This window comes from Diplotaxodon limnothrissa, linkage group LG18 (genome assembly GCF_057381915.1).
Source record: "Diplotaxodon limnothrissa isolate DT_005_m linkage group LG18, D_limnothrissa_male_GT1.1, whole genome shotgun sequence".
Classification (NCBI taxonomy): domain Eukaryota; kingdom Metazoa; phylum Chordata; class Actinopteri; order Cichliformes; family Cichlidae; genus Diplotaxodon; species Diplotaxodon limnothrissa.
This window is the reverse complement of record NC_140613.1, coordinates 11,970,114-11,996,259: the sequence shown is the minus strand read 5'-3', so window position 1 is coordinate 11,996,259 and position 26,146 is coordinate 11,970,114. Positions and strand designations below refer to the sequence as shown.

The window sequence follows — 26,146 nt, the reverse complement described above, 5'->3', positions numbered from 1 at the left end:
AGGTACTCTCAATGACACAGTGGAAATATTTTAAAATAAACATAATGATATTGCTATGACGACGGCTGCATGATATTGCTTCCTGCGATAAAAAGACTGTCAGGGGAGCTGCAGCATGCCTGATTGACAAATTCTGCTCATTACCCAGTGTGCTCATTGCTCAGTGTGATGAGAGGAAGTGGCAAAGCCACTAGATATTCTGAGCCTTGGGGTAAGACGCAACGGGAGCAGCCGGCGAACGTGACTGTGACAAAGCGCCATGAGCTCTGCCACAGCGCCATGGCTGGCACAGAGATGGATGGCCATCTGCCGGGCGATGGAGGGGGTCTTCCCTGGCTTGGAATGACTGGTGCAGGAAGGGAATGGTGCTGGGCTGGTTGCCTGCAGTCATACAAGCCACTTCTCTGGCTTGATTCGTTTACACTAACTCAACAGGCCGGCAGGGTGATGTTGTAGAGAGGCACTGAGCAACACAAGGAAGAACTTAATTGAGAGCAGATTTTTACCAAGGCCTAATTATCTCCCCGGTTAGTTGTTAATTTCACAGCGAGTCAGAAAATGTCCTTTAGAAACATATTCTGTACGTTATAAAATGAAAAACTTTGCAGACAAATGTATGCATAATTTGTCGTGCACTGTTAACGGCTACTTCTCAGAGATATTTGATGTTTCAGTGAACAAAATGTCCATTTATCCATTTTTTAACTATTATCTAACTTAGGATCGTGGCTGGTTTGAGTCCATCCCAGCTGTCATTGGATGAAAGGCAGGCTACATCCTGCAGAGGTCGGCGGCCTATCAAAACATTTCTCAGTAAAGCAGGTCCTGTAAACTAGAACCTGCAAAATTCCAACACACATTTTCAGCTCCAACGTGTTGCAGCAAAACACTAACGCTTTCTAAAGAAAGGATTAATCACACAGCTGCTGTGTTAGTTTTAGCTGGGAGTATTCCAAAAAATGAAAACTGAATAAACAAGGCCTCTATCATTCATAAGGCAAAGTACACAAACACTACATTTTCAAGGAAGAATTTTTATAATTGTATTTATCTAGCTTGCTTTGTGGGTCAGCAAGTGTGTTAGAACAGTTATATAAAGCTATCAAATTGATGTCATTTTCCCCGTAATCACTGGACGGGGCAGATAGCCGATCAGCTCAAATAAAATGTTTGCTATAGTTTGGGCTTATGATGTTGCGTGGGAAATGGTTATGAGGTTGGCAAAATTACTCTGCTGTTTCTCTCGGGGTGCAAAATTGCACAGAATAACATCTTGATGTACGGTCAGGAACAAACTGAAAGAGGCGAGAACATGACCTTCTAAATCGATGTAAAACAATCAGTCCAAAAAAAAAAAAAAAAAAGACTTGTTGGACCCATTGATGGAATAAAGCTAATTAAAGAAAACACATCAAACAAATCAGCAAATGAATGCAGAAAAAACAAGAGCCATCTTTTATTTAAGGATGCCTCTCCACTTCATCTGGCCTTGCTCAGTACCCAGACGAACAATGTGCCACTTTAAATGCAAATTTGCTTTTGTTTTTGTGAGGAAGAACACTAGACTAGAGATAATCTCTCACCGAGGCTGCCTGTAAAATAACATTCCTCAGGAAAACATCAACACGCACACAGATTGCTTAAGCAACTTGCCACCTACTAGTTTTGTGAAAAGGCATCTCACAGCATTTAATGTAAGTGTTGCTTTCCTAGTGAGATTGGTAATAGAGTTGTAAAAATGACTGAGGAATGTCCGCGTAAGAAGGCTTCCATAATCTATTAGAATACATGCATATGGGATCAAAGAGAAAAACTTCCCCCCAGATATCATAACAAAGAAACACATTTTCACGCTTGAAGGAGTGAAAATGTCTGATACAGCGTTAGTGCGCTGCTCTTACCTCGTACTCCTGGGAAAAGCGGAGGCCGTCATTGGCCTTGAGTCGCTCTATGTGGTCAGCCAGGTCAGCGACGGGAATGGGGGGGTGCTCCCTCATTCCTGGGAGAGGAAAAATAGGGGGGCGGAGAAAAGAGTGAGACCTGGCTGTTTTTGCGTCAAACACGAACACTGACTTGCACAAACATTGGTAGGACCACAGGGTGAGTGAGGCTGCCGGTGGGACCATGGGGTGGCTGTGTAACAGTGAGGAGTGTGCACTTTGTTCAACAATGCATGAGGCGAGGGAGAGAAAAGAGAAAGAGAGAAAGAGAGAGAGAGAGTGCACAAGTTGAAACAGGCTTGTGACATTTGGTGACATTTGGTGATATCGTCATGCTAAGTGAGTAGGACAGAGGTGGGGCTGATACGGAGATGCACATGAGTGACTGGGTGAGCATGCTCCTTGAAGGAAGCAGGAGACAGACATCTCTCTGACTCCACAAAGCTCAATTGGTGGCAGAGGTGGGCCCAGAGCAAGAATCCGCAAGTCTCTACAAATCAGTCACACTGTCACTTCCTACTGAGGAAAAAAACTGACTGGTCACCAGCCAAAACTCATTTCTTTGAAAATCCCTTTCCCTACAATAGACTATCTTTCGGCCCAGCCTGGAGCGCTCAGGCTGGATTAATTTCAAACAACCCCCCTGCCGCTCTCTAGATTTCTCATCGCTGGGTTATTGGATGATTTATTGCTAATCTACCGACACAAATTCCCCCTGTGCCTCTGAACTTGGCAGGGCTATGTACTTAAAGGGATTGCTGGGAACTTGGCTCATGTGCTAAAAGTTAACTGTATGTAATGCATGAAGACACTTTAAAGTTATACACGGAGCATCATTAACCTTACACACAGCCTTGAAGTCACACAGATCAGACGCTTTAAAAATGCAGATATATTAACATTAGTGCCTTTGGCTGAGCACATCTATAAGGTCATGGGTCATGCTTTCAGATGAGAGACCGCTCCAGCCCTAATAATGCTCTAACATTAATGGTTAATGGCTAGTAACTATGGCCGCTGTACACGATGAGACCTGGCCAATTACCCAAATTGAATTCTATCACACAGAGGAGCCTATGAACACATTAACATCGGTGTACATGTGTTTGTGCATTTTCACCAAGGTTTTTTTTTTCTACAGCAGTGTTGTTGGTTAAATGGAGAGTGAAGCCATAGATAACAAGGCTAATGTAGAGCATGTGTAACTGTCCGCACTGCTCAACTACCCATGAAACCATCTAATCCACTGCTTCTATCATAAAAGTGTTGTGGGAAGTTCACAACCAAAAGAGGACATTGCAGCATCCTTGGAATGCCAGAAGCTGTAAGCTTGTAGGCTCATGATGTCTGTCAGGATTGCAACGCGGGAATGGGTTTCGGGAGAGAGGGAAGAAAGACTGCATGTGTGGGAAATACACAGTAGGTGAGAAAGCAGACTAACTTGGAGTGTTGGGGCAGCGATGAGAGCTGGGACCTGTGGAGAGAGGAGAGTGAAGGAGGAAGGAAGAAGAACACTCAATCAATGGAGGTGGCTCAAGACCAGACTAGGGCCAACCAGTATCTGCAAATAACCTTTCAAGCTAGCTGGAGTGTGCAGCAAGTGCTGTTTGCCCTCTTGGGACAATTCAAGTAGTGCAGTTTACACTGTTAAACAAAAGTGCATACAAAGCTTGACTTTAAAGTACTCTCCTGTGGCAGGATGTGTAAACTCAGTGCACTGCATCACAGAGTAAAGGCAACTAGATGTTTCAGCTTAAGTGTCAAGAGGAAATGTTGACATCTGGTTGGTGAAAACTTTACTTGAAGGTAAAGGTTTTGCTAAAATCCCTTTCTGTACGTGAATCATTTGCATGCACAGGTACCCACCCAGTCAATCGGGAAGCCAAGCAACTGTGATGAACAACTTGACAGAGTGGGTAATAATTAGACTTTTTCAGTTAAACTGAGGGCTGGTTTAAATTCCTAATAAGAGTGGTCTTTGCTTCATTAAACATCTTTTTTTTCTTTAATGAAGTTACCACATTCCCCACATAAACAAGTGATTTCCTATTACTTCGGCAAACTGTCTCCAAGTGGTACTTGATGCTATATTTAAAGTGTTAGCAACAAATGATCTTAAGTAAATATTTGCAAATACCATCTGATCCACGTCTGTCAAGGATAAATCAGGTCAGTTACTCAGAGAACCACACGACTGCTGCTGGAGTGCCAAAAAACGCACAGCCGAAAGCCTGTTGAACAAACCAACATGCCGGAGACGTGAGCTGCAATCGGCCGGACCGTTTCGACAACAATCAGTATCAGAGCAGGAATGTTCACCTGCTGGGGGCGAATCAAAGAGAGAAAAGAGCGACAGGACAGAGGAATGGGCCGTTCAATATTCTCTCAGCTCAGGCTTGGAGTCTTCTATGATTTCACAAGCTAGACACAGCCTTGGTAATTTTTGATAATCACCACTCTTGAAGCAAAACAGCGAGGTGGAAAAGGAGAAAAAGAAGGAGATATTGTTGACGTAAAGGGAGAGAGAAAAGGGGGGGTGTAAGGGGAGAAAAAGAAAGAGATTACCCTGCAGGGGGAAATGGAAGACAAAAGACGAAAGAGGTGGAGTGGGAGGATGGGAGAACAGGGCTCTTTCAGAGCGACAGCACTGCTTAATTCCTCTGCAGGGGTTCATAGGGGCTCTGTGTGTGCGTGCGAGGGAGTGTATGGCAAATGGGATCTTTAATAACCCGTGAGAAGAGATACACACGCGCTCACACAATCACACACACACACACACACACACACACAGGAAAAACACACAGAAACGTGCGCGTGCACTGAGGTTGACATTTTGTCTCAGCTCCATTGTTCCCTCCGCCTGGCTCACCTTGACATCAGAGGCAGCAGGACTCATTATCAGCTGGGGGGAATGAAAGGAGCTCATGGAGGAAGGAGGAGCAAGAGACCAGAGGAGGAGGAGGAAGAAGATCAGGGGGAAAAGGAAGAAGGAGGATGCCGAGGCGGGCACCCTTACACGACGCACACACAGACTTCAGCAGCGTGTGCGGCTGGAATTTGAATTCACTCAGCCTGACTTCACTGATACCGTCAGCTGGGTATGACGCGATCACAGTTTGTTGATTTCTGCTTGCTGCCCTTTTTTTAAAGAATTGGTGAAATTTTCTTCCTGACAACAAATCAAATAAGCCGTACGTGTGAATGTCATAAAGTAACACATGCTACAAAACACTAATAAAGAAGAGATCCATCAAAGGAATGAGTAAGGAAGGCATTCAGCTTCAGGGAAGGCTGTGCAGATTCTACTATTTTTCAAAAAATCTTGAAAATAAAAGACATTAAAGAATACTATTAAAGATATGAGTGACCTTTATATATTCTTTCAGCACTGAAGATAAAATCTGTTTTTGAGTTAACGACTGATGAATTTTAGGAGCGCTTTCATTTTGGAAATGACGCTCTTTCAAATCCCTAGTCAAAAAGCAGAATATCCTTTTTTCTTCATTTTGATATTAAAAAACTGAATTCTTTTCCTGCAAAGCACTGATTAAAAAATAAAACACACATGTACAAGTTTCTAGGTTTACCCTTAAACAGACCCATGAGAAGAAGTTGAGGCTGATGCCTTTTTCCCGTCTTATCAAAGTTACATCGACTTGTAAACATCAACCCTCAAGCTTTAAATTACAAAGAGAGCTTCGAATGCTTTATTAAAGCAGAACTCTGTAAGCTTGCAACTGTCTTAATAACACGGATAACTGTGTCACTACTGTCTTAAACCAGAAAGTTCAGAAAGTTCAGAGCGGAAAGCAGAGAAAAGTTTACATAAACTCTTTGTTGTTCCTTGTGTAGCTGTTTGTTACCTGGGGTCTGGTAGTTGAGTCTTCTCATCTCTACAGGGTCGGAAGAGTTGCCCAGCAGGGAGTCTTTCACCCCACCCGAGTGCTCGTCTTTAGGTAAGGGTGATGCACGCTTCCTGTGGTGGTAGAAGCAGACAGTAAGGGCATTTCAAGCTGAGCTCTAAGCTCAAAGTTAGCCGTACGCTGAATAAAAGCATACAGGCTGTATGCAGAAAGATTCAAAATTACATCAGTGATTCCTCTATTCAGAACAAAAACAAACAAAAAATGCACACATTTTCATGCTGTTTCACACTTGATGAGGTTAATGACATAGTTGATGGTTTTCAAAGCTACTTTTGAGGACCACCAATTCAAGAGATAGTATGCATCATCCTCATTAGTTTGAAAAAACTGGAGTTTAATGTGTTTGAAGAAACACCGTAATTTTCCTGGAGTGGGCTAGGTTTGGCTTGTTTGCGGCTGGATAGGTGACAGCTGCAGTGTGGGAATGTGTACATGACTGCCTGTTTGTGTGTAGTAAAGACAGAAATGTGTGCTTTCCGCTGCTGTTTGTGTGCGCGAGTGCTAACAACACATTGTGTTTACTGGCTTCCAGATTGAGAGGAAAACAGGCGGAAGCTGTAATTAGCTCATCAGCTGGGTGGCACAACACAGGGTAATTAGACCAGTTCTGCAGCACCTGTGCTGCTGGGCCCGGCCTAGCTGAGTCTAGCATAGCACAGAACAGAGCAGCACAGCTCGGACTGGCTCAGCTCAGTCGACCGTGAAAAGGAAAAGAAAGCATGTTTTCAGATAGCCGGCATCTGTTGACATACACACACAAACAGGCACACAGATGTACGCTTTCCCATCTCTCCAACTTTTACAAGTACAAACACACAGAGACACTCATACAGATACAGCTGCACACTCACAAGCCTTCTGACTGCAAATGGAAATGGGCGGAAGGAAGCATCAGGGTGCCCTGTGGAAATTTCACATCTCATTGCACTCCATTTGCAAGTGGCGAGCGTGGGTTTTAGGAAAGAGCAGGGCCTTCTGTTGAAGCCCAGCGTGGTGAGAATACACAAAGCTGCTGGTGCACACACAGCCTTAACCCGGTCCACCTCAGCCACTGGGGCTGGGGGCCTCTCTGCCACCTGTTATCTTATGCTGCAGAGGCTTAAGTTAATGCTAGCTGCATGACGGTTAATCTATGACAAGCATCACTTCCTCTCCAGCCGAGAGCTGAGCCAGACCGTATCTGGTTTTCCCAGAGTTTGCTCTTAGGCTCGGCTAGACTGAGGGAGGGGATGAGAGAGATCTGTCCTCTGCACACCTCATCCATACCTCTGACCCACTCAGATGCCAATCAGTGCTACATGACACTTTAGTGCTGTCCTAAAGTAAATGTGGCTCATCTTGGGCTCAAAGTGATGGTTAAAATGTGAGAATGTAAAGTAGACGCACATGCACACTGTGAGAACATGAGTGTGTTTGCAGTACAGGGTGTGCTTAATGAGGCTAGAACAGGCCCCTTTGTTGCGACTCCTGCCAAGGGGAAGCAGGAAAAGGAGGGGAAAAAAGGCTAAAAGTAGAGGAATGGGTCTCAGTGGAAAATGTCAGCTTAAAAGATGGGAACATTTCTTTTTCAGCAGTTTCTCTGTCTGGCATTTACTTCACAATGGCCCATTCAGCAGCAGGTGATGCCTTGGCATATTCAGATGGGGCCAGTCTTGAAGGGGCACGCTGACACTGGCTGGATAATGAAACGCAGCACGGAGACAAACCACAGCAGACAGAACGATCTGTGGGAGGAACGCTGGGACTAGATGTGAAACATGCACCGGTACACGGACATGACCCTGGAGCTCCTCTGACCTCAGTTACCCAGGGCTGCAGAGTCTGCTCTTTCTCATGTATTGTACAATTTCTTAAAGTCGAACACATCAGACACAAAGATGATTCCTGAGATTCCTTTGAGATGATGCTTTTGGTGTGCAATGTCAATTAGAGATGAGAGACAGCCAACTCTGCAACCCCATAGAGATGATTAATACCACCAATTTCACAACACGGATGAAAACGACTTGGGCAGTGGGAGATGAAATTGTGATGGATGTTTCAGGGAAAGTACCCACCTTTCCTGTTTGCTGCATTCACAAAGGCAAGAAAGAAGTCGGGGTGTTAATGTGTAATAGTTATGCAGAAGTATTTTTTAACACATATCTTGATCTAACTGGACTGTTTTCCAAAGACTAAAAAAAAGCCAAATATTGAAAGCAAATGATTTTTAAAAAGTTATCGTAAAAAAAAATCTCTCGAGCCTTTTGAGAATAATCATGGCTTTGTTTGCTGCTAGTGTTGGTCTTGGCGACTCTGCAGGTAGCAATAACAACCAGAGCTACAGTGTGATTATTCCTCTGCACATTTACTGCCAGTCCGCAGTGAAAAGGGCACGCAGCCACCTCCCCACAGTCCCTCCTGTCAATCTGTGTCTACATGAAGAAAGGGCTTCCAGACAGAGGACGTGCTACTCAGCAGTGAGCTGTCTCAAGGCCTATTATTAACCAGTCCCTTTCTAAGTCTGCCGAAGACAGCAGCCACATAGCAAGGCTGCAAGGCTGAGGATGGCAGGTGAGGCACGTATGATGTGAAATTAAGATCTTGTAATGGATCCATCAGGACAAGATAGTAGGTAGGACTTAATCATGAAGAAGTGAAGTGAGGGGAAAGAGTCCTGCAGCCAGTGCAATATTCTTTAAAATTAATGATGTACAAATAACTGTGCATGACTACCATGCTTGAAGAAAGGCTGGTTTTATAGAGCTGCATGAGTTACTTTTTGGTTATTTGGGAAAAAAAGGTTAATTGTTAATTATAGCTCCATTATTTTGTTATTGAAAATCTATAATTGAAAGTAGAGCTGGGCGATATGAGATTTTTTCATATCACGATATGTTTTTTTCATTTCAGGCGATAACGATATCTATCACGATATAAGCCAAATAACTATATTTGTAAGATTTAAATGTGCCGTTGCTCACAAGTAAAATGTGAAATAATCAGCAGCTTGTTTTTATTTAAATATTTATTTCCCATAATAAGTTCGACAGGGTAGATGTACTTAAGGAACATGAGACTTTTTCAGATAAATAAAGGCAAATATTGCAAACTACACAAAAGGCAGCCGCTAAAGCGTTTAAGTTTCAAAATAGAACAAACGAAACAGACTAAATTGTCAATTCCACTTAGAAGCAAAATATTAATTCTAAAAATAAATCTTAGTTTGTTTTACAGAAGAACAGACAAAACTGACTAACTTTTGTCAATATCAAATAAACTGAGAACTAAAAGGAAATTCTCAATCTCTCCTTGTTGTATAGCTGAGCTTTTCAAACAGTTTTAACAGTTACTTTAGTCTGACAAAAGCCGAATGACGAATTAGCGCTTCCAGTCAGAGACTGAGGCTACGTCCACACGTACACGGGTATTTTTGAAAACGGAGATTTTCCGTTTTCGTTTTAAAAAAATAATCCCGTCCACACATAAAGGCAGAAATGAAGGAAAACGCTGCTATGAACATGCCAAAGCAGCAGGTGGCGCTAGATTCCTAACCGTGCAGAAATATTGGCCAATCAGAAGTCTAGAAGCCTCGGTGGGAAAAAGTAAACAAAGCTGGGGCATAGAAGCAGAACCGAGTCGTATGTGTGGAGGGACAGTAACTGTGTGTATATGTAAGCATTTAAACACTGCAGAGAGTAGAATTAACAGTAACAGTATTGTAGAAATTCATTTCACCGAAACAATAACGTGGCGCAGTGTGACGCATGAACCAGTTTATTGTATTTGCAGACTTGCTTTCGGCACAATTTACAGTGCACGCTACTCTATTTTTTGTCAGACTTGAAATAGCCGAAATACCTTCACACTACGGAACTTCTATGGCTCTTCCGTTCGACAATCTCTCCGGCATTGGAACCATCATCTGTTTTCTCTTCGGTCACGCTCGGTTGATTTTTCTAGTCGGCGCACTCATTTCCTCCATTACGCGCTGGCTGCTTCCCAAACAAACACACGTGCGGCTTGGCACTTGTGCGGTACGTAACAAGTCACGCGACGTGACGCTGCGGCTGTGATTGTTTCGGCTCTGCGCTACTTAATTTGGATTGGCTGACCTTTTTTTTTTTTTTTTTTTTTTTTTTAAGAGGACAAGAGCGGCGAGGTCTATCGCGATAGCTTAATTTCTCTATCGAGTAAAAGTTATATCGCGATACATATCGTTATCGTTCTATCGCCCAGCTCTAATTGAAAGTCATGTCTGACAGCACAAAAGTCAAAGATGTTCAAAGTGCAAATATTCATTAGAATATAGCTGGAAGTCTTCACAGCTTATAAGCAGAACTGAGCAAATGTTTGGCATTTTTGTTTAATAAATCACTTAAAATCATTAATTCTAATCGACTAGTCGTTTTAACATTAGCCATTAAAGTTTCTCCAAAGCACCTCGTTGGTCTGTACATAGTCATGGTGTGCTGCACAGAGGCACCCGAAGTGCTTTAAAGAGATATTGACTAAGCGTTTACTTGAGCCCTCTGTTGCACCCTTCTGTTTCTTATTTCAAATGACCAATGGTGTTGGCAAAAACACATTCCTCACTCCTAACTAAGAGATTTTGACAGCCAAGCTGTGCTTTTTATTAGGGAGGCAATGTCAGTTGCCATTTCTGCTGAGACTTCACATAGTACTGCTGAAAATAGCCAGCTGGGCCAAAATATTTTGTATGAAAAAAACAAATCAACGTGTCTTTGGCTCTCCTCTCATTACCGTGTATATTATGCAAAGGAAAGTGGATGTTATAGTTTGGTGTGCGAGGAGCCTGGTGCAAGTGGCAGGAAGAAGCACGTCTCATTACCATTCCTGATGCAACCATAAGAAACCTACAATCACAAGTGTCACCGCATTTCAACCTCAACCAACTAATAATCAGAAGCATGGCTTCTTACTTCTTAAAGATGAGGATGGCGATGACGATGCTGATGATGAGCAGCACAGCCAGCACTGGGCCCATGACCCACAGCATTTCAGACTGCTCCATCCCTTGAGCCATACTTGAAGTGACCTCGATTGGATCTGAGTAGGGACTAGCTGAATATGTCATCTGTAAGGAAACAGAAAAGAGAGTACAGGTACATCAGAGAGGCACTTCAGACTTTTTAGTATGTATGCAAGGTCTCCCTTCTCATTTAAGTGTAATCTGGATTCCCTAGGGTGTTTAAAACTGCCTAAAGTTAAAAAAAAGAAGCTCAAACATCAAAGGAAAAGGCACTGGACTCGGGGAGAACGAGCATGTTGCTAACATGAATTTAAAATTCTACACAGGGTTCAACTGTAGATCAACCACTTATATACTTAAAGGACAATTAAAAAAGATACTGACACTTTGAATATGTAGCACTTTCTGTGGCTGAAGTAACAAAACTGGAAACAAAGTTTTCTACATAAGAGATAAACCAAATATCTCACTTCCCATATCTTGTTTCTGGCACTCGGATAGTCAAGTTGTGTCAACTTAGTAATAGATGACAGTCCAGTGATGAAGCAGAGCAGGCCACAGAGCTATCGACCAAACTCAAATCAAGTTTATATATTTCTGTTAGAAAAAACTAAGACGGCTGATGACAGAGCGACTGACACCAGAGTGAGGGAGGTAGAGATGGAGAGGCAGGGATAAGTGTGCATGTCCCTTGGTCGCTGAGATAAATGGGGGCACAAGAGAGGACTCATCTCTTCTTCATTAGTGTTCACACCGTGACAGAAGAGGAGGAGGTGACGACGAGGGTGCATTTCCACCTTGGTTGTAAATGAGACATCTTTCCACTCCACGTCTCTGAATGATGGGGGAAAGGGAGGTGGGGAGGTATGCATCGGTGTGTATGTATCTGAGGACGGGGTACCCGAGGGGATGCAGTATGGTGCATGGTAAAAAAAAAAAAAAAAAAAAAGGTTTGAAGAAGAAGGAATCCAACTGTGAGAGAGCAAGCTGACAGATGAGAAAAAGGGAGGCGTGAGGCATCTGTCATTAGAACTCAGCGTGACACCTATTGAATGACGATAGGAGATGCAGGTTGGGATAGGGAGTACAGAGTGTGGAAGGATATGGGTGACAGATCGCAGACCTCTAAGGGAATTGGGCTCCCAGCATGCAGTGGGAATGGTGGGGCAGCAGGCAGCAGTAATCCGGATCATTAGCTGCACAGCAGCCTGCTCTTCAGTGCACAGGCAGATATTAATTGGAAAGATAAGCTGCGATGAGCTCAAAGAGTCCTGCGCTCTGTCATATAGTTCTGTTATCACTCATGCTCTTGGACAACTGCCATGAAAACTTACACTTTGGGTGTGTGTGATACGGCACGTCTCAGTGGTGTACGTGCAAACCACCATGCTCTCATAGTGGGCCCGGAAACATGATAACTCAAGCAGGAAAGTGAAAAAATTCACATTTTCATGACAGCAATAGTTTACAGCAGCAATGTTTCACATTTGTCTCTGTCTCTCTCACACACACGCACACAGACAGACACACAGCAGGGACATGAGACCAGCTTTCTACCATTCTGAGCGCCTTTGGGAGGAACCTATTATCCAAGAACAAAGAAAAACGGCACAGCAATGGGACGCTGCTGATGTGACGACACCACAAGGCTTCCTGTTCTTTTGGGAAGGCCCGAAAAAGGCTGTAGGATATGGCCCTGCAGGGAATCCTGGGAAAAACTTTTTTTTTAATGAGGTAACAAATAACTGCAGCTGTGCTTTCAGAGAAGGATAAGAGAAGAAGAGCAAGAGCAGAGGAGAGGGCTGAACAAAAAGAGAGGGCTTTTTGTCTGGTGGTCACGGTGAAGTAGTGGGATCATCCATTTGAACGGCCCTAATATCTGATAAAAGCTCAGTCACGCAGCTCCTAATGCTTCTGCCCTCGCACAGCGGTATCACAATGGAGCAATGGTGCAGTGAAGGAATGTGCGAATCTGAGAGTGAGTCAGAGACAGTGAAAGACATAAGTGCATCCCTTACAACTCTGGATCAGTGCGCGTCTCTCTGTAAAGTATGGGCATGCAGTGTGTTTGGATATGCGCGACGTACACATGGAGTGAATACATTGATCATATTGTTACACTGCTGGGAAACAATGGAGCTTTGACGTTTATATGGATGGTATTTTGTCATGTATCACCCACCTAAATGTTGAAACAGAACAAGGCCAAAGAGTTTACCATGTTTATTTAAATTGCATAATTTTTCTTTTTGTCCACAGAGATGTAGCAGGATCTACATCTACAGGAGGGGCTACAGACGTGGGTAAAAACACAGAGAGATGAAGCTAAACACATTTTGCAGTGCAATCGCATTTAGAAAGTGAATTAGATGCTGAAAACAGATTTGATAAAATTCTATTAAATGGCATCCCCACTAGAGAAGAGATAGAAGAAAATGACAAGTAGAAGAGAATAAACAATAAAAGAAATACTGTAGATAAAGATATATACAACTGTAAGAATTATCAGTGATGTATTTGGTTGCGTATGTGTGTGCGACTGTGTGCAAGAACTGCAAACAAAAGCGTGTATGTTTTTGTGTGAGCACACCTGGAACATCAGTTTTTCTGAGCCTTTTCACAAACTTCTCTAAGCCTGCACGAGTGAAGGTATTTGTTTTGGTCGCAGCCACTAGCGAAGAGTGTGTGTGTGTGTGTGTGTGTGTGTCTGTGAGAGAGAGACTATATTTGTCTGAGACAAAGTAAGAGAACAAGGGAGAGAGAGAGGGAGATAGTGGGTGATGTGAGATGGCAGAGAGAGGAGACAAAGGAAAAGGTGTTGTGGTAGTAGCAGTGTATCGAGTCTGCTATCTGGCCCGTGAGCTACACAGCTTCCGCAGTCAGCCACTGCTCCTCCATCCCCTGAGCACAGAATCCGCTATGCACAGCGCAGGCAAATTTGTTTCAACTCGCCGTTGACCCCGCGAGCTCCTCAACTCTCCAAAAGTGGCTTAAATAAGCTGCGGGGTGCGCGCCAAACAAAAAACACAAACGCGCAAAGACGCCTATTATGAATCCGCCGCTCTCTCTGCCTCCCCGGGGAGGCTGAAAAGCCCACACGCTTGTCATCACTGCATGACATAGGGGAGGAGAAATGAAGGCACAAAAACTTGAGGGGGAAAGACGATAGTATGTATGAATATGCCTTTATCCATGAAGAACAGAAGTGTGGCTACTTCGTACGATGACCTCACTATTTCATCAGTTACTTTCTTATCCATGCAACCATTCAGCACCAGAAACTACATGTATTACTCCTTTCTAACTGTCTGAATACCAAGCACTCAGATATCTGGAGGCATTGCTACAGGGGAATACCTCCAGGAGTGGATGGGACACAGTGCATTTGAATGGTGACTTTGCCTTTATTTAAACTCCACTCAGTGACTTGAATATGCTCATGTTCCCATCTTGTTTTCCTGTCATAATTCTCTTTTTAATATTATCTGTCAAAGCCTTTTAAATTATGAAAAAACAACCCCGTCCTCCATGCTGAGGGGATTGTGAGTTCATAGCACCGGCAGATTTAGTGCTACAATATCAATTCTTTTTGGGAACGCAGGAAATGCTTGGGTAGCATTGCAAATAGCAAAACACCCCATTATGATTTTTTTTTCTCTCTCCCAGAACATCTAATTTCCCTCAAAATAAAAGCGCACATTAAACACGAGCTCCTCCTCAAACATTCGTTCACTTCCTCTCATCTGGGCTTCACAGGCTGGACAGGACGCGAGACACAATTTTTGCTACCCTCTTTTCCTCTATCAAACGCCACCCCTACTCTCTGTCTCACATCACACAATATTTCATGCCTCCTCCCTCCCTCACTCTCTTCTCGCATTAAATGATACTGTTTATACACACCCAGCATCTATCATCCCATTTCACACTTCCCCCGGCTTGTTTATCCGCCTTGGGTGCTGGGGAGACATGAAGGCACCCTCTCTTCTTCTGCCCCTCTCTCTTCCTCGCTCTCTTCCCCCTTTGCCTTCCTTCTCTTCTTCCCTCCAACCACTGCTGGCTGCTTGTGGCCGTTGATATACGAGGGCTTATTAAACCCTGGCGGTCTTGTTTGATCTACACTGGGGGAGTTTGGGTGGTTGCGAGAAAGTGTGGTAAAGACACAAGTCATTTATTCCACTACTTGTTGTCTTATTCTCCTGGGTCTGGTGAAGATCCTGCTCGAGGCAGCTTCTGCTAACTGCTCGATCCTCCTGCATGCTTTACCTTCTGTACCCGTGTGTTTAGTAATAAACGCTCGAAAGCGGCGCATTGGGGGTGACAAAAACAAACACTGCCGTGTTTCCCAAGGAGTGCAGTTAGGGGATTTGTGCAGAAATCAATGACTGCAGTAGCCACCTCACCATTCAGTATGCTTAAAAGCACACGTGAAGCCAGGATAGGAGAAATGAGAAAATCAAGGTGTTTACATGCTCTATAATAATCCTGTTAGTGTAGATGTTGTGCTTATTATATGGAGCAGGCCAGCTATTGGATTTTTTTTATCCCTTATTGTATTTTTGAACCATGGATGGCATATTTTAAGTGAATTTGTGAGCTGTAGCCTGAAGTGGGGGTTTTTTCTGTCAGAGCATTTTGACAGTTCAGTTAGGGGACATGATATGTAGAAAAAACTGACTGCTTTCACGATCTGTATGCACACCTCTGTGAATGTTTTCACAAAAGCACCAACGTTCTGAAATGGTTGTCAGCTTATTTTGATTTAGCTTCAAAATGTGAGTTTTAGCCATCCACACTCGAATACTCATTTTAGGGCCAAGAATGCACTGCCACGTCTAATGATCTCTCCTTTAATCTTTGTCACGGCAGCACTTTCTCTGTCTAAAGTCTTTGTCATGTGGCGCCGTAAAATGTTTTTTTTAGAAAACCATTTGTGTTTGTACATCAGAAGTACACTGCAGCATTACTATTCATGTTTGCTTTAATCTGCTATCCTAATTCAGGAAATTAAGTGTCCTATTTACATACATTTTAGGAAATGAGTTTGCTGCAGAAAGCTGAAGTGAAGGTAAACACACTGGCTGACTCACAGAGTGAGTGAATCTGATTGATCCAAGTGATTAAGTTTAAAAGCAGGTGGGTACGACGCAGTTTAAGGAGGGCAAGTGCACAGAAAGAGAGAAATCTTGAGCGCTGCTGATCCAGCATGGTGTATTTTGCAGGTACGGTGAGAGTGTTGTGCAGTGATGGGATTTAAGCATCTGCTTTGAAGTAAAGTATACCGTGGTTGCCCGCTATAGCCTCCCCTGCATGTCCCTCCTCTTTCCTGAGTGAAAGAGTAGGGGATTACTGGAGTAGGGTAGTGGTGGTGGGGGACATGTAAAGCAGCATTTCAAGGGAATCAGGCCTGCTTTACAGACTCCCGAGACCCTGAGACCAGGCCCTCATCTCCCTCTTAACTTCAGCTGCTCTAATCAATCTTCTCTGCTCTCTTCATGGTAGAGAAATGTGGAGAGGGTGAGAGAAGCAGAGAGAGGGGTAAAGGAAAAAAGCTCAGAGGAGGGAGTGAAGAGAAAGAAATAGGTGAAAAGTCTGGGATTGGGTTTCGGACTTGGAGCGTTCGCTCTCTTCCATTTAAAAAAAATAAAATAAAATCACTCAGGGCACAGCTACTGAATATACATGTCCCGGGTAGCGGTGAAGCTCCGAGCAATCACAGTCGCTCATTCTTTCTGCTGTGAAGTTTACTCCAGACCGTCCCACGGAGAACTGGGCCTCCATGTTGGAGCTGTTTGACGAGTGCATTGGGGCCTGGCTGAGAAAGCCGAGAGTCTAGTATTAGCATTGTAAAGAGATGTGCGTAGGGCCCTGCTGCTGCCGAAATGGCAAAGCTGGATCTCTGATGTCATTGTTAAGTGATAAGGGAGTTATCCGGACAAGCTACAATGACTTTTAGGAGGCAGCAGTATTAAAGGATAATTGGCAATAAAAACAAAAACAATTAGACTTCCCACTGCTATTTTGGAACGCTTTGAGGAGCAGAGTGATTAGAGTTTGAGGATGGGTGATAAACTTAAATAATATGTCCGAGAAAAGAAAAATTAACATGTACCAAAATACAGAAAAGCTTCAGTGTTTAAAAAACAAACGCAAGTTCTTTACTAAAAAGCAAAATAAAGAAGCAACTTACGCCATCAAGGCTGGATGTTTTACTTACATACTGAGCAGTGCTGTCAGTCCCTTCAGATTGAAGTTCAGCCAAGACAAAGCAGAGATACTGCTGTGAGCTCGTCAGGGGCTTGTTGAAGAATTCGTCGTACCTTTTCTCATCACCCAGCATAAAGGTGGTTGGAAGTGACGCAAGCTTGGCAGCAATGTAAGGCTTGGTGGAATCCAAGTGACGTCGGTGTCTTATGACAGAACTTCTACTTGATTTGAGCAGCTGGGGTAGAAAAAAGAGAGATTTCTCAATAATACACAACTTTGGCTCTTTGGTCAAAAATCTCTCTTCCATATACACAATGGCATCCAACTTCTCTAAATTTCATCAACTCCTCCTAAAGTCTAAAAAAAGCTTTTGCACTGGCACTAGACATCCAGGTTTGGTTGTTAGCATGCCTCCAAATAAGAGATAATGATTGTGCACAGCTAAAATGGCCTTTGCACAGCAATATAACTGAAAACAATGCAGCCAATCTACGAAGTGAGCAATTAGCACTTGCTCTAGCACACAAACTCAGCATGACTGCCAGCCCGGTTAATAAATGAGCAGGCACATACAGCACTGCGGCATTGTGTTTTCAGCAGCATTTTGTTTTCTGTCAGTGATGTCTCATGCACTGCTCCAGATGTAGCTTTATTAAATCATTATGTCGGAGGGAGGAGACAATGGCCTGCTCGGTGTTTAATGACTCAGGGAGTCCCATCTCTCTCCCTCTCAGTCTCTTCTGTTATTTCTACAGGGAGCTTGAACAATAGCGATTCAGACCAACGAGCCTCGCAGTTTACTTAAAAATTATGCTATTAATATTTAGGCATGTCATTTAGCTTAAATTCCCTCATGGACAAGGAAGACCTTTATTCAATGGAATAATAAGGCAGTCATAAATCTTTGTCCTCATTTGAATAACTCATGTAAAACTTTGTCTACAGGCGGCAAAGCCTGACTATAAACAATTTAAAGAAAAATATAGAGGTAGAGCAGTAATTCTTTTGACTACAATTGTGAAAATGACCACACAGTTTGATTGCCTAACATCTACAACAATACAAATAATTAAACAAAGACCAAACTATTTTATGTACACACAAATTGCTATATTCAACAAATGGGCAGTGTCTGCAGACCTGGCATTCACTCAGGACACTCCCCACCTAGCTGAGTGAGTCATTGTTTAAAATCTCTTTCTTCTGGCGCCCAGGAGGGTAAAGCTAATTCGTTTCCACTCGTGACTTTCTACCCAGTTGGACCAGAGAGTGCTATTTGGGACCCTGACCTGGCACATTAGCCAATCAGACATGGGCTGGCACTCACCTCATCCATGTCCATCTCGTCTGGATTCTTCCACTTGCGTGTCACCGGGGACATGGGCACCACAACGATGTAGTACCACCTGCCATGAAAAATAAAGCTTGTGTTAAGAAAGACCGGCCGATGCACGTACACACTGAGAACAAAGTGGGCCAAGTGCATTAATAGCACAGTCAAAACAAGGAGGCGTACTTTGACGGTGATCCTTGTTGGGCTGAATTCAAAATTTAAGTAAAACACATGTGGTTCCGACCAAGGTCGAACACCAGCAGATTGGCAATGCATTCGCCAATTAATTGCTAATCACTAAGAACATCTGCCATGTAGACTGGAACAAACACAATCCCAGTGAGGGGAGCCTTCAGCTAGCATAGATCCCCATAGGATTCCTTAGGTTAATAGAAGCAGCTATGTGACTACTCGTGTGTGTTCTCCTGCTTTCAATAAGAAGACCAAAATAGAAGGAAAAGAAAGACATTAGTAAGACATTTAAGACTTTACAGTCAAGCTAAGAGGCTAGGTGATGAATAAAGGAGAATGCTTTGGAGAATGCATTAGGTTATATATGTTTCGTCTCTGCCCCGATTCTGTCTCGGGTACAAGTTTCCCCCCCGATGCAGCATTTGACTACTTGTAAAATCAGGTGCTGCTGACAGCAAAAACAGCTGCTTCTCTCCAGACCTCAACTCTGTGATTCAACAGTCACTCAAGTCTAGTAGTGGGAGAAGAGACGTATAACAAGACTCCTCACCCCCTCCCTCTTACCTACACACCCCCTCAACCCTCCCATCCCCAATCACAGGCACTCCGTGGCTGTCAATCTGTGCTGGACCTTGGCCAGCCCTGACAGCCCTGTAATCTTTTTTACCAATCAACCCCGTGTACTCCCCCTTTACACAGACGTGTCGCTATGTGTGTGCGTTCGAAGGAAAAGGGTCAGGTGCAGTTCTCCTCTTAACAATTTGCGTCAAAAGATAACACAGCTCGACCTGATGTTAAGTCTCAATTATCATCAGCTGCCGTGTCACAAAAATGGCTCAGAGTAAAAGTTGCAATCCTAAGTTCTCGAATAGTTTTAGTAGCGATCAGACACACGTGTCGCATTAGGTCCCAAATTTACAGTTTCGTGGCTGTAAATTTTTGTATTAACATCAATTTTAAAATGATAAATGTATAACTTATATGCATCACAATCTGTGTACATAAAAAGCAAAACCTGTTTGTTACTCCTGACTAATAACAATAATTTTCTAGCCCAGAGCAAGCCTGTGTGGTTAGTCCCTATCAGTACGTACTTGACATGAGTGGTGGTCTGGATCTTTGGCAGGGTGATGTTCATCTTGCCACCTTGAGCATGATGTGTCCTGGGCTTGGTCTGGATCAGGTCTGGGGCAGTGCGGATGGACACCTGCTGCTGAAGACCTCCGGCAATGTTGCCCCTGCTTGTCAGTACAAAGGAGTAGTCTGTGTCTGGCTGCAGCTGCGTGATCAGCTTCCTCTTCAGGTTTCCCATCACTTCCACGCTTTGCTGGTTATACAAGATCTGTAAGCACACGGGGGGAAAACTTGGGAGTTGTGATTTACGGCAGCACAGATATACAGCCTGAATATCGTTTGCTCACACGCACCACTCTCTCTTCCCTCTCAAACGCACACACGTGGAAAAAAAGAAAAAGAAAAGAAAAGCAAAAACAGTATGGTCCTAAGGGAGATGCCCATCTTATCTGACACCTCATCTCAAGTGCTTCAAGCGTCGCACTCGCCCACTGGCGCATATCCAATGTTCTTTTACACCTTAAATTGTCTTTGCTCCCCTATCATTTGGGTGGGAATTGATATATCACTTTGACAGATTATTACACCTCATAAACGAGCATGAATTGGGATTTTCATAGTTTTTGTGCAAATACAAAAAGTGACTCAATCATATTGTGATAAGTGTCAGCACCTAATATTGCTTTTTCATATTACAAATGGCTGTACAGCATGTCAGAACATGTTATTGAAGTAGAATAAGAGTTGTTGTTTTTTTTTAATCCAGCGTTTTTTAATTTAAATTGTACTGCAAGTATTTTGTCTGTGCAAACTCAGTTCATATTCAATCTTTTTTGCACCTCGTGTCAGCAATGGCCGTCTACCTGGCTGGTACTTACCTTAAAAGGTGCTTGGGGTTTGTAGTTTGGTGGCAAATCCCAGGTGAGCAAGACGGACGTTTTCATGACAGCTTTGACACCAAAGTTCAGGGTGGGGAAAGCTAGGATGAGGAAAATCCACTCATTAATACCTCAAGTAAGACATCTTGTACACCACAAAAAGTAATCTCTGTGCATAATTTCATTTCACACTACTATAAAGCAGCACACGAGCAAGTCGCCCCTTCAGTAAACAACGCGAACATATTCTGCTGTAATTCCTTATGACCAAACCTGAAAAGCCACAGGAGTGTTCAGAGAACATTAACAATCGCATTCACGCTTGATTACAGATCATACAAAAATAGACTCCATTTCCCTGAGCCTGTCCCATTTATTGCCGCCCATTCACAAGACACACTCAACAGGCCGAGATCACTGTGATTACCAAGAAATGCATATGACATGAGGAGTGGCAACATGTGTCTTAAAACAGGCATCGTGCATGGTTATAAATAAGAAATCTTTCATTTATAAGATTATAAAATGCATGAGAAGCTACATGCTGGGTAACATTTAGATTTGTGTGTAATGGGAGGGAGGACGAGGAGGCATGGTAATGTGACTGTAGCGTGTAATGAGATTAGTACTCTATAAATCAATAAACACAGTCATGTACTACAGTATGCTGAGTGGAAGATGGGAAAGACACAGCACCGATAAAGTTTAAAACAGAAGCGAGTGACATGTGTTTATGGTGAGCAATGACATGACTGTGCGTCTAAGAGTGCCAATGTTTATGCAAGCACGTCATTATGTTTTCATATTAAATATCTCTGAAGTGTTTATGTATAAATGTTAGTCAGATGTCCTACCACTTATCCTACCATTCGACATGGTCCTGCTCTGGATGCTGGGGCTGAGGGGTCCGCCGCCCTTACTGGTGAATGCCTGCACCCGGATGTCGTAAGTGGTGTCAGGTTTAAGGTCCTGGATAGTCATGTGTGTTTCGGTGGTGCGGTTGGTGCTGTTTGTCTGACTGTTGATGTCCCTGTATACCACCAAGTAATGTGTGATCTTGCCATTCCTTTCCGCTAGCGGCGGGGGCTTCCAGGTCAGCTGGGTGCTGGACTGCGTCAGGCCCGTAACTTGGAGGTTGGACGGGAAGCCTGAGGGCACGTCTTCGGGTGTGCTGATCTCCTTAACGTGAGGTTCGCCGATGCCTGCACGGTTACGCGCGCTGAGGCGGAAGACGTAGGTGGCGCCTTTGTGCAGGCCAGTGACAGTATGGTGGTCGTCAGTCTTTCTCATCTCGCGCGAGGTGTAGGTGTCCTCATCAGTGCGCTTGTACTGCAGCTGGTAGCCCATCAGCTCCCCCACCATATCCTTGGGGGGCTGCCATTGGAGCAGTGCTGTGTTGCCCATGGTGGTACTAATCATCATACTGGGTTTGCCTGGCACTGGTTGAAGTAGAGATTTAAATAGGAAAAAATTACTTGCACTTTAATTGCTTTATAAGTCAAAGACATATTTTTCAATTCACATCAAATTTGTGGCACTTAATGAGTAAAAACCTGTATTCTATCTAAAGGCCACAAGATGGCGATAGTTGTGATTGTGACGTCTATGGAAAAGACTTGACCTCTGTAAACACTTGGCTGCTCTTAGTCACTCGTTTTGGGTCGTACTGAACAAAATACATTTTGTAATCTTTGGTCGTACCATGTTTCAACAAGTTTGATTTTCTTTGGTATTTTTCAGTCGTTCATTGTCAATCACAAATCATTAGCCAAAGTCATTACTCAATGAGCAAATGATTTCCAAAGCAAGACTCCACACTAACAGACTCACATGAAAACCCCACTAACACTGATTCTGACCTGCTCCAGTTGTGGTGATGACTTTAGCTTTGCTACGAGCACCATCTCCCTTCAGGGTGTATGCTGCTACAGTTACAGAGTAGGTGGTTTCAGACTGCAGCCCACCAATTATGGCCTCCTGTAAAAGTGAAAAAGAAAAAAAAAAAATCACAAGGTCAGATGTTAACAGGCGTCAGTGAGCCTGAGCGAAACCTCTCCAACCACCCTCTCACACAAGCTCCGATCCCCTGACAAACACACAGCACCAAAGGAAACCGCAGTAAGATTAACCCCCCTTCTCCAACCACGTGTGGGTTCTTGAGCAATTAGCCTAAAAACAAAATATGTCAAACTTTTAATAGAGAAAGAAGGCACACAAACAGGCCCAGGAACTTTTCTTGGTACTGAAAAGCTCCTGTACCTAACTGTAAGGGACACGCTGAACCCATTAACTAACAAACCAACTAAATTAATCAGAACATCACCCGTGTGTCAGTTTTCATGCCTGCTGCATGGATAAGCATGAGATAATACCCAGAGGAGCTTAAGTTCATCGCTAAACAGACTATTAAAACCCACAAAATAGTACACCGACTGTGGGACTGCTGTTAAAACTCTTTGAAAATAATCCTTCAGATAAACAAACATCAGGGTGATTAAAAATTACTTTTTTTTTTAAGAATAAGATTATTGGTACTTATTCTCCTCTGGCTGATTGCCCAAACAGTCTCTGCACAAAAACACAGACACACTACGGTGAATGAACAAATGAGTAACTCAGCAGTCAGGAATGAACAGACAGAAAAACAACTGAGGTAACACACTGTTACGGCTAACCTGCTGCAGTGCTGGCACTCACTTTACCACACTGCATCAGTCTGAACAAAAACACACCCACACGCTGGAATTAAATACTCTGAGCTTGAACAAAGCCCATATCCAAACAAACAAACAGAAACACACACACAGGAATACACATACTAATATACATAAATGAAGGATACACACAGTATACATGCACGTAAAATGTGCACATCAGCACGCACACATTGGTACACACACACACGCACAACAACTTAATGCCTTCGGCTTGAGCGCACATGCAGGAGTTGTCCGGTTCTGACTGGAGCCGCTGAGAGGACGAACACACAGATGCCTACGAGCCTTCCTGCCGGAACTTCTCACAAACTTCTCAGACGCTTGGAATATTATACAGCCTTGCCCTAACGCGGTTTCTCCAACTAATGAAGTTTTAATTTCCTAACCATAGAAGAACATTAAACAGTCTACATAACCCAGCGCTGTTTGACGGTGGTTTTTACTGCCTCTCTCTTTAAGGGACATTTGGTGCTCCCCTGCTAACCTTTAAGAGGGATGGGGGGGAAAATGCTAAATTACTGTATCATAAAGCCATTTTAACTTTATGGAGGAAGTCTCATTACTTTAATCATGCAAAATGGCTTTAACAATCTCAGCAGTGGCAGCTGCACAGATCGGTCCTCTCTTCATTCTGACAAGGTTGATTCAGTTCTAGCAACACTTTTAAAACTCAGCAGAAAATAGAAAAACCCAGGCTTCAAAGTTCCCTTTAGAGCAAATGCTTAGAACAGCACCAAAGGGCATTATAGAGATTAACAAGTCGACTAGTTATAGAAGTGGATTCTTCTCTTCAAGCCTCTCAACACCACTATCCTCACTAGAGTGGAAAAATACCAAGAGAAAAATGGGCTGCGCTGTTAAAACAAATCCCTTCAGATAACTTTTTGCTCAAGATTAATATTTAATGTCCTCTATATGCATCTTTTGCTTTTTAACGCCAGCCAAAATTTCCCGAAAGCTAAAAAAAAACTCCCTGAGAACAAAGCCATGGGTCAGGCTTATGTTTTCAGTGTTGACATCTGCCTCGTACTCTATTAGCTACCAAGCACAAAGTCTGCTGTGGCCTAAACATGGCTGCTGAAGAAATAATAAAGATGTGTGAACAGATGTCCTCCTCTGACAGCGTGTAGCTCGCTGTCTGTCAGGTGTTAATCAACGCATTAAGAGGAGAGGGAGAGGAGGCGAGCCTGACTCATGCCATGTGGGTGTAGCTTGAGGAATCCGTGTGCCGTGCAGCCAGGTTTCCGTTTAACTTGGTGCTAATAGCAAATAAATACGACAGCGTGCGCACTTCCCACTGGCTCGTATACGAAACTAACTGAAATAATATATAAACAGATGAAGGAAGAACAAAAAGAGATCAGCCTCAGCCTCTACAGGTGGTTACTGATTCATTAAGTTTTCCATTTGAAATGTCGGCAGGTGAAAAAAAGGAGTGAAAATATCCCAAATGAATTCTTTTTTTGGACTTTATAAAAGCTGAAAACCTTTTTCTTAACATATCTTTGCCCTTGTTTATACACTGAAAATAGGATCCGTTAGTCTGGCAGACTTCTATTGAATTTTTTGACTGGCTACAGTAAGTGGCTCTGCATTTATGCCAGTGCAATATGACGTCTAGGGGGTAATAAGCCATAACAAAGAGCTGCTTGACAGCCACGTAGCAGCGAGCTGCAAACCAGGCACGTGAAAAGAACATGAAAGGCTGGTGGCAATTTCGGAGATGTGTGGAGCTGATAAAAGTCACAGCTCCTCCCCTCAGATAGACATGTCATCTGAAACAGCGGGGAAGACAGCAGGTTAGGCGAGGCCGATTAATGTCGGCATCACACGGGGATAGTGACACAAAGCCTTTGACTACACTGTACTCTCAATGGGGGAAGATGCTTCATGCGCTCTGTACAGAATTGCCTCAGTTCACCTGCAACTGCCCAGCTGTTTCTTCAAGGTTCTTTCTTCTGGTAAAATAAGCCTGCATCAGATCTTGCTTTGAAGTTGTAGGAGCTCTTAGACTAAATCACACTAACTCTCTCTCTCACACACACAAACACACGCGCGCAAACACAAACACACAAAAGAAAACATTTGGACACACGTTTCGTGCTGCGGTTATGATCTTTCCTGAGGGTTCACACAGAGTAGATTAAAGTCACACACCTTGCACAGAAATTAACACACATCCACACACAACTCATAATCCAAACACACAAGCACCCCCAAACTGCAAAAAGGAAAAGAGCTTGCCCTGCAAGAGAACCCAGCAGCACACATGTGGGTTACTCACATGCTCGGTGGATTCCTCAATATTCCACTGATGGAGAGAAGACATAGGACACAGGGTGGGGAGAGAAATGAGTCAGAAACAACACAACAGCCATGGAAAAAAAGCGCTCGTCTTTTTTTCACCGACAGATGAATGTAGGTGTCAGCAGAGTCGTGTGGTGGAACAAAACAGTGGGATAGAGTGTGATGGAAGAGAAGGAGTAAAAAAAAGACAAGTTGAGTGGCATACAACAAATTGCGTAACCATAATTGTAATTTTTTTTTTTTAATTGTTTAAATGCACTGCCTTGTTTTTGGTTTGCCTATGAATCCAACAAAAAGCCCCCCTCTTGCTCAATCAGGAGACTTCTATTCGCTATGATGACTATTACACTTTGGATAAGAACTGTAAACTCTGCACAGTCCGTGAAGCATTTCCTTTTTTCTTACAGAAATTGAGGGAAGGCCTTTTATTCATTATATTTCAATATGTATTCAAAATGTTCTCCTTGCTCGCTGTGCCTGGCCAAGTGATTCCTGGGGGAAGTGAAAGCCCATTTCGTGCCGCGGGGCTCCGTCAGTGCCGAGCATGAAATCCTATTACCAGTGCTGCTATGCTAGCCCTGTGACATCAAACCCCATCGA

At 43.4% G+C, this 26,146-nt stretch overlaps 1 protein-coding gene across 5 annotated transcripts in view; it reads right to left on the bottom strand.

The window, feature by feature from the left end:
- LOC146613161 (receptor-type tyrosine-protein phosphatase F) overlaps positions 1–26,146 on the bottom strand; it is a 172,017-nt gene that overhangs the window by 18,581 nt on the left and 127,290 nt on the right. For 2 of the 5 annotated variants that reach the window (XM_085377198.1, XM_085377197.1), the window contains exons 13-22: positions 25,524–25,550; positions 22,382–22,499; positions 21,377–21,961; positions 20,523–20,623; positions 19,665–19,912; positions 18,373–18,451; positions 17,056–17,280; positions 10,789–10,943; positions 5,804–5,916; positions 1,902–1,999 (exon numbers count right to left, since the gene is read on the bottom strand). In XM_085377198.1, the coding sequence (XP_085233324.1) occupies positions 1,902–1,999; positions 5,804–5,916; positions 10,789–10,943; positions 17,056–17,280; positions 18,373–18,451; positions 19,665–19,912; positions 20,523–20,623; positions 21,377–21,961; positions 22,382–22,499; positions 25,524–25,550 (1,749 nt within the window). The remainder of the gene's footprint in view (positions 1–1,901; positions 2,000–5,803; positions 5,917–10,788; positions 10,944–17,055; positions 17,281–18,372; positions 18,452–19,664; positions 19,913–20,522; positions 20,624–21,376; positions 21,962–22,381; positions 22,500–25,523; positions 25,551–26,146) is intronic. The other 3 variants (XM_085377199.1, XM_085377200.1, XM_085377201.1) reach the window with 3 other exon arrangements.